Genomic DNA, 13,491 nt, shown 5'->3' with positions numbered 1-13,491 from the left:
TGAGTAGAAAGGGACCTCAGAAATCCACTCATTCAATTGCATATCCAGGACAATAAGTCACAATACTGCAAATCCCTATCAAATGATATCTAGCATACGTTTTAATATTTCCAAGGACAGGGAGTTGATCATCTCAAAGGCAACTCATTGCATTGCCGAATCACTCTCATCATTAAGCTCTTCTATTGAGCCCAAATCTTTCTCCCCCTTTTCCCTAGAACACCTCAAAATAAAGCTATTATCTTTCCAGTGTGACAATTCTTCCACTATCTGAAGGTTTCTCAGAAGCATTCTAACTTCTTTCTAGCTCTGGGGAAGAGGCTGGTACTTTCCACTGCTCACCAGATTTCCCCTGCCTCTAATTGCCATGGCCTGAAGTGTCCTCCTGAAATCAAGTGGGACCTGGAAGGTCTGAGTGGAGAAAATAAATTTCCTTTCAGATCACAAGAGATCTCATGATCTGTTTTCTACCTCCCTTCCCATGACAAGTGAATCCCTGCCCCAGCCCTGCCCTGTGAACATTACCAGTGAAACACACACACACACACACACACACACACATGCAAACAGAGAAGAGGTTCAATTTATTGATTGCTCTTTGGGAAAGGTTATATAGAACATTATTGGGGTGGAATTAAATTCTAGTTACGGATTCATAAAACGTTGCTTTCAACCCAATTAGCTTTTATGAGACTATCACATCCCCTCTCATCCTCATAGACAGCAAAGGACCCCAATCATAGTCTTCATAAATTTGTTGTTTTAAATGATCAAAGCAGACATAATACATAATGCAGTTGATATTAAATATATTGAGAATGACAAATCAGTAGAACTACTTTCACTCTTCAGCATTAACTGGTGATTTATAAATGTTCTGTACATACATTTTTTATTTTAGATTTTCTCCTTAAAGGAACTTGTGAACTATTCATTATTATCTGCTATTTGTTTGTATACACACATTTTAATTCTTCCAAAATAACATTTAAGATCTTTCTTAAATTGCCTCAGTTAACCTTTAAGGAACATTCAATTAAAAAAATAAAAGCTCAGGTCTTGACTCTGTAACACACGTTCAGATGTGTCAAGATTTTGTTTCCCTCTGATAAAATCCTCCAACAATATACAATGCGCCAGCCTCTTCTTTGCTCAACTCAGAGGAAGTCATATAAAGGAGAAAAAAACATGCTTGAAATCACAGTGACCAAAGGATTTGAGTTAATAATTACATTAAATAACCATAACTTTTTGATTAACTATTCACATTCCACACAGTGGAAATTATCCTTTCCTCCAGATTTTTCACTTACATTTTTAACTTTGCAGAACTACAATAACAAAAAACAACTTACAGACTTGCAGGATGTGTTTTTCTCTTTTAATGCCAAGCACAAAGTGTACATCATAAAATTCATATTTGGTGTTTGGCATTATTTTAATAGGAAAGATCTAGATCACAAATATCTTGCCATAAAAAATTCTACTATAGTAATGAAAAAAACATATCATTACATCATCGGTGACTCCAATACAATATGTAACAGATATGGCACTTTCAATAAATGTTGGAAGACACACGGGACTTGGGCTAGTCTTAATGTAGGCACAATAAGAAAAGCAGACATTTCCCTCTTTGGCTAGTGCTGTGCTTTTAGGGCAGTTATGCTGCTGATTATCCCAGTGAAGCTCATTTTGAGGAAATTCTCTTTACTTAAGCCAAATCCAACTTACATGCAAGACTGTGGTACAAGCTACTAAAAGAAGATTCCTGCTGCCAACTGAAGTCATCTCTTTTTAACAAAACTGCATGCTTGTGGCAGAGTTAGAACAAGAGAGATTCGGTGTCTGCTGGTTCTGAGTGTCATTCTTCCTCTCTAGTGTGGTTTTATATTTTCAGCTCCTTCCCCTTTTTCCTCTCCCCCACCCTCAAAATTCTAGCTTAGCATTTGCATGCTTAATTAAATCCATTCTGTGTTTTATTGTTGGGAGGGCGTGGATGACACAAGGATTTAGGGCAGGGGCGTACGGTGTATGTGACATGCACAGACTATGTGTTTGCACAAATTTGCCTAGTGTAGAATCATCAGTAGTGAATTTCAAAGTTTTAAAACTAGACCCAATATTTCGGGTGTTCAAGATGACTTCTGCCTCAAAGTATGGTTCCTATTTATTTGTTAGTAGGGAGAGCACTGGACCAAAACAAAAATAAAATAAAAGCAGCCTCTTTAGTTGCACTGGTTCTTTGAATGCTGGAGCCTTCATGGGCAACTGAAACACAAGTCTATGGTGTTTGTTTCTCATGTTCCACATGACTTGGCTGGTGAGACTGAGAGGATGCAAGGCAAAAAGAGTATCGGGGGTGTGGGGTGGTTTACATATAAAACCTCAGGCTTGAAGAGAGCAAGTTGTCCAAATCCAAAATGCAGGAAGGTTCACCCACCCTGTGCTTTGGCCATCAGATAAATACTAAATACGCATTGCAAATAACCTAAGTTTAATCAGGGAACAGTAGTTTCCAAATGGTTACAATGTTACATAAATCCTACCAGCTGTAGGACAGCTAATGCACACAAATACTCTGATTTCTTAACTGGGGGTTCCCATTAGACCCTTCAAGGGCAAAGGAAGAAGGGCTGGTGTATCCCTTACATGTCCTCCCTGACTTTTGACTACTCCTTAGCCAGAGGCAATCTCCTTCCTTTCCTTACTCTCCAGCTCAATCTCTTATAGATGGTTAAAACAAAAAGACCCCAAATATACTTCTTTCTAAAAAGGAGCAGGCCTAAACTCTCTTATCTTAGCCTGGTCCTTCACTGTCAGGTACATTCAGCAGAGGCAAAATCTTTACAATACAGGGTTGTGGCTCTCAGAAACATGACACAGGAATAATGAACTGGGAAAGAGGTTTATACCCCAGCCGAAAGGAAAGATAATAAGACCTTCTGCTTATAAGGGTTTTGTCTTTTTCCTATTCCTGTGGGGGGGTTTCTGAACTACATCTTTTGTCCATCTGAGGGGCAAAGCAGAAGGGGCTGTTTTGGTTTCGCTCACTCCCTTGGTTCTGAAAATAGGAGTGGTCAATGTTTATGTTTTAAGTTTGGTATTGGGTTACAGCTAATTTCGACAGTCACAGTGACTCACAAAGTTAATGATTTTTTTTGGCAATTTCATTTCTCCTCTGTTCCCTTGGGTTCTTTAAATACCAGGAAAAAACTTGCTAAAGCATGGGTCTCACTGTGTTTGGGGGTTGGCCTTTCCAGGCTCTGCACATCTCCCTCCTGAATTTTGCTGGGCCAACTTGTGCTCACCTGCGATCTCTCCCTTCTCTCAATCCTCTAACCTTCCTGCCCTACCAGCCTCCCCGAGAGAGTCTGAAAGGTCTTCCCCAAATAGGAAACATTTGCATCTGTGGTCAAGCGAGTTACTTTAGAACCTCTGGCAGGTAGGGGATTAGACGGAAATAGTCACTGAGATCCTAAGAAGGGATGGTCTGTGACAGGGAAGAGGAAGGGGGAAAGCAAGCACGGGTTGAAATATCCTTTCTAAGGCCAAGGCAGCACTAAAACAGGTCTCTTGCCCTCAGAGTAGCCTCTTCCATTAACATTCATTCTGAAGGGAGGTTCTGGTCCCCAGGAGGGCACATGGAAGACCAAGGCAGAACCCGACCACAACCCTGCCCCTCCGAATGTGCCTCAGGTGGTGTGGGCTTTCTGTACCATCCCGCATGGAAGCAGATACGTTTACATAATAGGAAGTGTCCTCTAGCAGAGACTGTGTTTCCTCTGGTGTCTGCAAACACCCACAGGGACCCACGCACACTCATGCACACAAACTACGCACTAGCAGGCTCCTGGCAGGAGGCAGCTGGTGGTTCTTCTCGCCTCTAGATTTAAGCCAAGTAAGAATCAGGTTGATTTAGGTCTGGTTCTGGGGGCTGCACCCCAAGGACAGGCTGGGTAGGGCCGGCTTAATCCAAATCGATGGATATGCAACGACACTGCTTGACACGAGTGACCCTCTTCTTCTTGGTGGGTGGCTGTAGTTCGGGGCAGTTGAGCGTGACCATCATGGTGGTGAACTTCTTGGGCTTGCAGAAGGAGCAAGACTGAAAGGAGCCTTCCTCCTTCCGGATGTGCCTGGGGATGTAGAAGGAGTTGCACTGGCCGTAGCAGAAACGGTTGATGATGGTGCGGCTGTTGCAGCCCTCCTCGTGGATGGTCTGCTTCAGCGGCTGGGTTTTGCACCAGTCTCGCTTTAGGTATTTGCGCTCGGTCACATGCAGGGCCTCCTGGCTGGACTCCAGCACTTCCTCCCCAGGCACGGCAGTGCCCCGCCCCTGGCCCCGCCCCCGGTTCCTGGAGCCAGGCTGCTGGGGAGACTGAGTCTGTTCCGAGTCATTGTGCTGGGCCTTGTCTGGCGGGGGGATGGCCCCTTGGGACCCCTTCTTCTTCCCTTCAGCAGCCGGCAGCAGGGTCCCCAAGAGGAGAAGCAGGGCTCCCACAGTGTAGGCCGTACGGCTCATGCTAAAGGGGGGGGAGACACAGAGAGGAGAGGCATGAAAAATGGAAGAGAGAATTCAGGAAAACATTCGTAAAACAGCTAATGTTTTATCAGGCACTTGCTAAACACTTGACGTAAACGATTTCATTTCCTCTCACGGTGTCTCCGTGCATTAGGTACTGTTATTCTCGTTACCCTCTGGGCCATTAAGCCATGGAATAGCTTGCCCAGGGTCAGCCAGTGAATAAGCCAAGATGTGAACTCTGTCACTTGTCCTCCCAGGGGAATTGCTTCCTGGCCTCTGACACCAACTACGTTTGACTTTGTACTATGGTCACTGAACTGGATTCATTCTTTTTTTCTTTTAATTGAAGTATAGTTGATTTATAATGTGTTCGTTTCAGGTGTACAGCACAGTGATACAGTTATATATATTTATTCTTTTTCAGATTCTTTTCCATTATAGGTTATTACAAGATATTGAATGTAGTTGGGGTCCTTGTTGTTTATTTTATATATAGTTATTCATTCTCGTACTTGACAATACTTGGTAAGTTCCTACTATGTAAATAGATGAAGTAGCCTCGCCAGCCAGAGGGCTCATCTGACAGGAAAGGGTCTCACTCTTTCTCCCTGACTGGCCTGAGCCCTTCCTGAGTTCGCTTGGTTGGATGCTTATGAGATGTTCGGTGTTATCAGGCATCGGAAGGAGATGTGTGGAGACCAGACGGAGGGAGAATCCTTCACAGGAAAAGCACTAGACGAAAAGTCAAGACTCAGCTTCTAGTCGAAGTCCTAGGATAACAGCTTGCTTTCTGACCTTGAGAAAATTTCACTTTACTTTTCAATAAATGACTTTATTTAAGCAAAGATACAAACACCTCATATCCCCAGATATGTTGTTCAGATCAAAACTGATGTAAAACTGAAAGCAATTAGAGAACTAACTAAATATGGTGGTACTGCAGACAGAACAAATTACTTTACCAGAAAGATCACGTAATTCATAAGATTCCTGGATCACTCATTCTCATTTTTAAACTGGGCACAGTTATTCATTATATCATTCTTAATACTATGATACACACTGTTCTACTTTTAAAATAATGAAATACGTCCTTCACATATGTGTGTGTGTGTGTGTATATAAAATTTAGAAGGTAGAAAATGGACACAAGAGAACAGGTATGTGCAAATATTTACATTAGCAAGGGCCACAGACATGCTGAATAAGTTAATGATAATGAATTATTGTGGATGGGTCTGGAGTTAGATATGGGTCAGTAGGAACAATGGCATATGAACAATGGCCAAAAAAAATTAAATAAGGGGAGTGGAGGCAAAGGGAAAACTGACAAAAAAACCGGAAAGCAAGGATGGAGAGAGAACAAAGTGAAAGGAGTGAGGAATGTAAATCAGAGAAAGGAGGACTATTCTAAAGCAGGATATTCAGGGAAGGTGGGGCAGATAGAGGAGGAGGAGGAGCTTATTTTTCGAAAGAGGGTGCAAGAGAGAAGCATCAGAGTCTTAAGATTCTCCTGGGACAGCGCTTCTCAAACCTGAGTGTGCAGACAGTCACCTGGGGATATTGTTAAAATGCAGATTATCATTCAGTAGGTCTGCCTTTCTAACAAGCTTTGAGCAGCAAGACCTGTAGCACCTGCAGCCACGGGGCACAGAGGGAGTTGTGAAAATGTGGAGGGATTTTCTTCTCAATGAGTGCAGTTTCAAATTCACAGCCTCCCTCCTCAGGCCATCACACCAAGTCTGACCTGAATCCAGAGGTTTCCCCTGTCTTCCACGCCCACCACAGTTCCGAACCCGAGGACACAGCTGTGAAGCACCCAGGTCCCTGCTCCCTTCTGTCCAGCAGTGTGACACATGATAACCACTAAATGCAATTTAATAGTAACCTCACCGTGGTCCCCAAGGAACAATCCAAGTTGGTATTAGTAGCTGGGGCAGTTACCTTTCAAAGACAAAGGCAGGGTGGAATCTACATTCTCTAAAGGGCAGCCCCTGTGAGTAAAGACCATGCAACCCTAAGGATAATGTCAAATTAAGATAATTAAATATTAAATTCAAAATATCCTTAAATGGCACCATCTTTTAAACATTAACCTAATACTTTTGGGCAAGTTCAAGTTTGGAGCTGATAATGTGACATTTAGCTCCTGCTCTGACTGTAGACTCCCTGGCTTTTGTCAGTTTATGTTACAGCATCTTTGTTCTTTAAACAGAGCATTTTTTTGCCTCAACAACAGCAAAAAATTAATTTCCTTGTTTTGTCTTTAAAACATCGCTCATGAGGAAAGCCCAGTTATAAAACACTGCTGATTTTCTCCAGAGAGCAGGACAACTTGAGCCAGGACAGTCCAGTCTCCTGGGCAAACATATTGTGAATTCAAGAAGCTTTCACAAGTTTCTGTTTTTATTCAATTCCGGGCCAGGATCTAAACTAAAATTCAGTCTCTGCCCATTTCCAAGAGGAACACATAAGACAGCCCTAGGCCTCCATCCACCATCTTCCCCATCCCTCCTAAAAATGGCCTCCAGAACAATCCAAGCCTCCAGAGCAAGATTGCAGAGCCAACATCACAGAGGCCAATCTGAGACTTGACTGGGAAGGTATATTGACTGCATGGGAGAGGTTCAAGTCATGGGGCCAGCCATACCCACAAACATCTATCCAAAAAAATGCAATTTTCTTTCTCTACACCACTTAGGACCTTCTTTATACTCAGCTTTCCCTATCTGGCATTTCCCATCCGTCATTAAATAAATACCGAGTCTGAGAGTCATAAGGGCTTATTCATCACCTCTTCCTCCATGCCTGGCAGAGTAGATGCTCTTTTGTTCAATGAATGATTGTCATGGAACACACTGACCAACAGAGTTTCTGTTCTTTGCATTTAAAATGCCTTCACACATGCTGAAGATCAGCAGAGTCTAGCCTAGGGAGCTTCTTAATACTTCTCTTCCTTTTTCCAAAAAAACTCCAAATACCCACTTCTTTTTACCTGGTCCCATGGAGAACACCATAGGGTTTATATTTCCAATTAAAGCCATTGTATTCTCTTCGTCCCAGCTTACCCTTCCCCCTCCCCGTGTCCTCAAGTCCATTCTCTATGTCTGCATCTTTTTTCCAGTCCTGTCCCTAGGTTCTTCAGAACCATTTTTTTTTTTTTTTTTTTTAGAGAGAGAGTGGCATGGACATATATACACTACCAAATGTAAAATAGATGGCTAGTGGGAAGCAGCCACATAGCACAGGGAGATCAGCTCGGTGCTCTGTGACCACCTAGAGGGGTGGGATAGGGAGGGTGGGAGGAAGGGAGACGCAAGAGGGAAGAGATATGGGAACATATGTATATGTATAACTGATTCACTTTGTTATAAAGCAGAAACTAACACACCACTGTAAAGCAATTATACTCCAATAAAGATGTTAAAAAAAAAAGTCATTGTATTCACTCTGGAAGAAACCAACAATAAAGCAGTACATTCAAAATTAGTCAACTGTGCTTTTCTGTTTTAATTTGGACTGACTTCCTGTTCCTACGGGAGTGTGCAAACCCCATGAGAAAAAGGGGTCTAGAGTGACAGACTTTTTAAGAAAAGTAAATTTTTCTCAAAATTTATTAGGTGTGAAAAATATTATGAAATGGCTTTTCATTTTCAAAAAGCCCTACTCTTTAAATATCTTCAGCTTTTGAGTTCTTAAATCTTATAACTGGTTATTTGGAGAGAGGGAAAAAACAACCTTAGGAATCTCAGTCAACAGAGACCTCAGCTTCTTAGAGAACAAAGTGCTCTGAAGGACTCTTGCATATCCCACACAAGTCAGAGGAAGGAGGATGAGACCTGTAACTGGTACTAGAACCAGGGCTCTGTCAAGTCACTGTGGTCAATCACCCAACCTCCTCCACACCAAAATGATCTTGATCACTCATTGAACGAAACAGGGCGGTTGTGTTCTTGAAACCCCAATTGTATTGCCACCAAATAATTTGCACTCTGTAAATATCACAGACGTGGAGGAAACCAAGAAAATGTAAATTCCTTGAGGATAATTCTTTTTCCCATCAACACCTAGCAGAGTGCCTCGTTATCAAAAATGAATCCAAAGGCTAATCCAGATTTAGGTCTTATGAATTATCATCCATATCCAAACAAGAGCTGAAAACATTTCTGGTAATTTGCATTCATGAAATGACCCACTCACATTATTAAATTAAAGCTGCATCTCATGGACCCAGAGTGCATCAGACACCCACAAAGACCTCCCTTTATTCTCCTTTGCAGACAATATTCTTTTCAAATGCTACCTCAACTTCCCCTTAATGTATTTCTGCTTCTCCAACTAATGTGATCATATTTTCATGATGAGTTTCTCTGCAACTGTCTCCCACCAGCAAGACCCACCCACCCCTACCTTTTTTTTTTCCTTTACCACTGTTCTCCCCTCTAATCCATTTGTCCCAGAGGACATAGATACTCTCAAAGCATGTCTCCTCTACCTGATGCTTTCCTTCAGGTTGCCCCAAGTGATCAACAGCAAACATCTGCACAAAGATAAGCCATATCAGCCACCTCTGTCCTGTGCAGGTCATGGTGATTTATTCCAATCTTCGCCAGGCTGTAAGAACACAATCATGTAATTCTGGGGGATCAGAAATAAAAGTGTTATGTGTAACCTGTTTCTAATATTCTCGATGTCTTTGGGAAAGTTTAGGCCAGCTCCTTTCAGCACTCTTCTTGCCGTATTTCTCATTTTAGCTAACCAACCTGCTTGTATTCAGTTAAATGGAGTGCTGAGTGGGATAAACAGTGAGGAGACAAGGATCAGCAAGCCAGATGTCTGTGGCTGATCAATTCCTCCTGATGAACTGAATTTTAGAAAGCTATTCAACAGGCATGACATCAAATTATTCCCCGGTATTAAAAAAATAATGGAAGTGACAGCACAGGCTCTAAGTGCAGGCCAGGTTTTAGAAGACCCTATTCCTATTTCTCAGAACTAAATCTTTGAGAAGGGCAAAGGTTGTTTTTAAATTGGATCTTTAATTTTTAAAAAGATAGTCAAATTTTAGAAATTGAGCAGAGAAGCTCTTAAGAATATACTGCGTTGATTTTTTTTTTTGTTTTCAGACAATTTGCACCAAAGGCAAACTAGTAGAGGACAAAGTCTCATCCTGTATGTATTGCAAGTACCCTAACTGTAACCTCCCTATTCTGGAGACCATTCAGGCTAAGTCAGGCTGGGGCCCAACATCATATAGGGCAGGGAGGAGACCACTTAGTAGTTAAGTATCTCAGGAGCTCTCTAGGCTCATCCGAAGATTTTTTGGTGAAGTTAATGATGGTATACAATTCTTGTGGTCAACAGGACACAAGTTAGAAAGTAATAAATGTTAAATGTTCACTGAGCGGCACTATTGAGAGTCGGTCAAGTCATAGGTTCTATATCGTAGTGAAAGATGTGTGTTGGTCCCTGTGTGAGTGGGATTTGTGATTTCATTTCAGAACCACCTTGTGGTACACGCTGATGTCCTATAATGTTACTGCCTCTCCCAATACCACCACTAAGAGCCACCTCTATTTTTTAAACCCTATGCCAGGCATTATGCTCAATTCTGACTGAATTTTATAATTGATTTTTCACAACAAAATATGAGGTAGATAATATCATCTTCCTTTTACCGATCAGGGAATCCAGACTCTGAAAAGTTAGGAATTTGTCCAAGGTCACACAGCCCCTCACGGGAAAGCCAGGGTTTGTGCCCCATTCTCCCTAGCCCCCAAACACATGTCCTTAACCTCTATTCTATGGACACTCAGCATGGTATTTAATAAGGGACACATGGACTTGTTTCTAATGCAATCAAATTTGAACAATATTGTGACTCAAATAATTCTCTATTTTGTTCACATGTAAAGAAAAAAAAAAACCTTTCTGGTCCCAGGAATTATTGTTGTACTTTGTATTTCTAAGAGCATATGTTAAAACTAAAGACAATTCCTTGCAGATGTAAGACATAGGCTGATAACACTGGCCTGATTTGTGCTTTCAGTTGGATGCTACAGTCACCTCCCCTACCTCCCCCACTCCTTTTACATAAAAGGTTTAGGTTTTCCCGTCTGTCCTACACGCTCTATTCTGCACAGCTTTGCTGCTCCACAGCTTTGCTGCTGACAAGCATTTCTTGGGAGCAGGGTTTGTGGCATAAAATTTCGTGGCATTGTATCACTTTTCACACTTAAACCTTAAGATTAGGGCTTCAGTTCAGAAGACAAGGCAGGCAGCTCTCATTCAGAGAGGTGAGCATGTGATAGGTTTCTATTCTCCCCTGTGTAACCATTCACATAAGTCTATGTTAGCCAACTTGGATTTCCCATAGATCGTGCATGGGTTACCAACACATTTCACTCAAAACGAACTTTTAAGAAAATAGGAAACCTGTGAAATTACAAAGTTTACAAAACACTTTAATTCCTACAACGACCTGGGGGTTAAACACACACACACATCCCTACACACAGCAACTAAGTTCTAAAGAGCCCTTAAATAATTGGTTAATACTAACAATTTGGAGTGTGCAATTTACCCAGTGATGGTAATCAAATCACCTACTACTGTAGGATGCAGTGTGCCGGGGAGGAGATGAGAATCTGTAGTTTTTTTTTTAATATTCTTCTTTTCCTCCTTGCTTTGAAAAGTCCATCCTTTCAAGTGCTGCATCCCAGAAAGAGAGGCAGAGAGAGAGAGAAAGAAGGGAAGGAAGGAAGGAAGGAAGCAAGGAAGGAAGGAAGGAAGGAAGGAAGGAAGGAAGAAAGAAAGAAAGAAAGAAAGAAAGAAAGAAAGAAAGAAAGAAAGAAAGGAGGAAAGAAAGAAAGAAAGAAAAAGAGGGTGCTGGAAAGTGGAAAGCCCTGGGGTGAAAGAAGACTCCTCACCCTGGGTTCAGGGTTATCTTAACCTCTTCTCCGCTATTTATTTAACTTGTGTGTACAGCCAAAGGGAAGCCACTACTCTGGGGTCCCTGGGACAGCTTAAATCCCTGGTGACCCACTTAACACAATAGATTGTTTTAATCAACTCGTGTCCTGGCACCATCTCGAAGGGGAACATAAACAGACGCGCACACCGCTTGGATCTGCTCTTTCCAGCGGGAGATCCAATTACCTACCGATGGTCGCCTCTCTGCCCTTGTAACATTTAAGAAGAGATTTTTAACCCCTAACTTCGAGGCTATATTTCTGTCTAAAAGAGGAGAAAGCAGCACCCAGATTTGACCGGGGAACCCCTTCGAGCCAGCTCTGGGCGCGCTGGAAGGGCTTCACTGGAGAGGCTCCTGTCTGCCCCCTGCCTCGCCCGGGGGGCCGTCACCAGAGCCCTGCGCGGGGAAACGCCAGGCTGGGGCGCCCCCAAGGCAGAGCTGGGATCCGAAGACAATGCCAAGCCAGAGCGGTGGCGCGTCTGTTCTTCCTAAGCCAGAAATCTACAAATAACTCCGGCCGGCAAGGTGACGGCCCCGACACCCCACCGCCCCCCGGCCTTGCTCCGTGAGCTGCAGAGGGGTCAGCAAAGTGGCGGGGGAGGACGAGGGATGACCTGGGCGTCCAAGCCCGGGGACCAGCCTCCCGCCGCCTGTCCCGCCTAGTCCGTCTCTAGGAAGGCGCGGCGAGGTGCAGGCAGGGGCCTCTCGGACACAAATTAAGGGGTACCCGCACAAGTGGGACCCGGCAGGTTGTCACTGCCCATCGCCCGGACGTCCGCGGTTCAGCCGAGAAGCGCATGGGGCAGGGAGAAGCCTAGAAGAGGAAACAGCGCGCACGAGCGCGCAGTCAGTGTGTGCGGTGTTTGCTATGTGAGCACCGCGGACTCGCGGGACTAGGCGTCCGGGACCGCGCATCTCACTGCAGCTGTCCAGTTACCTGACCCTTGGGTTTCCGCCACGGCGGAACTCCGCAGCTCCGCTGGTGCACGAGTCTCCATCTTGGGGATAGGCAAATGCATCGCTGATTCTCAGGCTCCACCACCTCACGGCAGGATCCCTCACGGCCCTCCGACGTGCGCGCCCCGAAGTCCCCAGACCCAGCGCCCCGCCTCAAACAAATGGGAACTTCTCATTGCAACCTGCCCCGGCGTTTGCGGTCGAGCTGCAGGTCCCCGCAGCGCCTCACGGCTCCCGCTCTCCCGTTATCCCTCTTCTCCTGCGCTCTGGACTCACGGACTCTGCGCCCTCACCCAGCGGGCGCGACTGGCAAGCGCGGCTGCCGAACACACCAGGAGCGTATTAGCGGAGCTCCGGGAGGTGGAAGTGGGATGCGGGGCTCTTGCTTTTGACATCCTCTTTCCCAGTCTTGCCCTGCAGACCGCGCAAGGTGAGGTCATGGCAGCCAAGACCCTGGCACGAAAGACCCCGCGATGGTTCTTCAGGGTTCACCCCAGGGATCGCGGGGCCTCGGCCTACGGCAAGTCTGCACGGTGCGGGACGCGGCAGTCGTTTGCCGACCCTTACACACACACACACACACACACACACACACACACGCACGCACGCCCGCGCCTCCGCGCTCACCTGTCAATGCTGCGGGCCTTCGGGGCCTGCGCTCTCGACGCGTGGCGCGGTGTGCTGCCGCGGCACGAGCCGCCCGGGCTCGGCGCGGGGTCAGCGGGACGGAGAGCGCCGCTCTTGCTGCACACGAGGTCGCCCGGTCCGCGGAGGGCGCACCGAGTGCGGGGCATCGCTCCGTCTCCCGTTTAAATGCCGGCGGCGGAGCGCGGCGCCCGGGGCCGCGCCTCTCCATTGGCCAGGCGCCGCCGCCGCCGCGGGACCCGCTATCCGCCCCCTTTCCCGGTACTGCCCCCGCCCCCCGCACCCCTCCTGCCTCCCCGCGGGGTCCCCTCTCCGCCTGCCTCGCCTCTTTGTCTGCTCCCCCCGCCCGGGCCGGCTGGGAGAGGTCACCCCAGGGAACCGCGCCTGG

General features: G+C 45.4%; 1 protein-coding gene across 2 annotated transcripts; it reads right to left on the bottom strand.

The window, feature by feature from the left end:
- Positions 1-632: 632 nt before the first annotated feature.
- GREM1 (gremlin 1, DAN family BMP antagonist) lies at positions 633-13,231 on the bottom strand. Of its 2 annotated transcripts, none has more exons than XM_057541911.1 (2): positions 13,086-13,231; positions 633-4,526 (listed from the first exon to the last, which is right to left on the bottom strand). In XM_057541911.1, exon 2 carries the CDS (start codon positions 4,523-4,525, stop codon positions 3,971-3,973), a length of 555 nt encoding a protein of 184 aa, XP_057397894.1. In that variant the 5' UTR covers position 4,526; positions 13,086-13,231; the 3' UTR covers positions 633-3,970. The 2 variants fall into 2 exon arrangements, with proteins under 2 accessions (XP_057397894.1, XP_028021809.1); XM_028166008.2 differs by lacking the exon at positions 13,086-13,231 and adding an exon at positions 9,024-9,106.
- Positions 13,232-13,491: the final 260 nt, after the last annotated feature.

This window comes from Balaenoptera acutorostrata, chromosome 3, assembly GCF_949987535.1.
Source record: "Balaenoptera acutorostrata chromosome 3, mBalAcu1.1, whole genome shotgun sequence".
NCBI lineage: Eukaryota > Metazoa > Chordata > Mammalia > Artiodactyla > Balaenopteridae > Balaenoptera > Balaenoptera acutorostrata.
This window is presented reverse-complemented; position numbering and strand designations above follow the sequence as displayed.

Excerpts from the sequence above, each read along its gene's own strand:
- GREM1 (XM_057541911.1), bottom strand. The coding sequence starts at position 4,525 with ATGAGCCGTACGGCCTACACTGTGGGAGCCCTGCTTCTCCTCTTGGGG.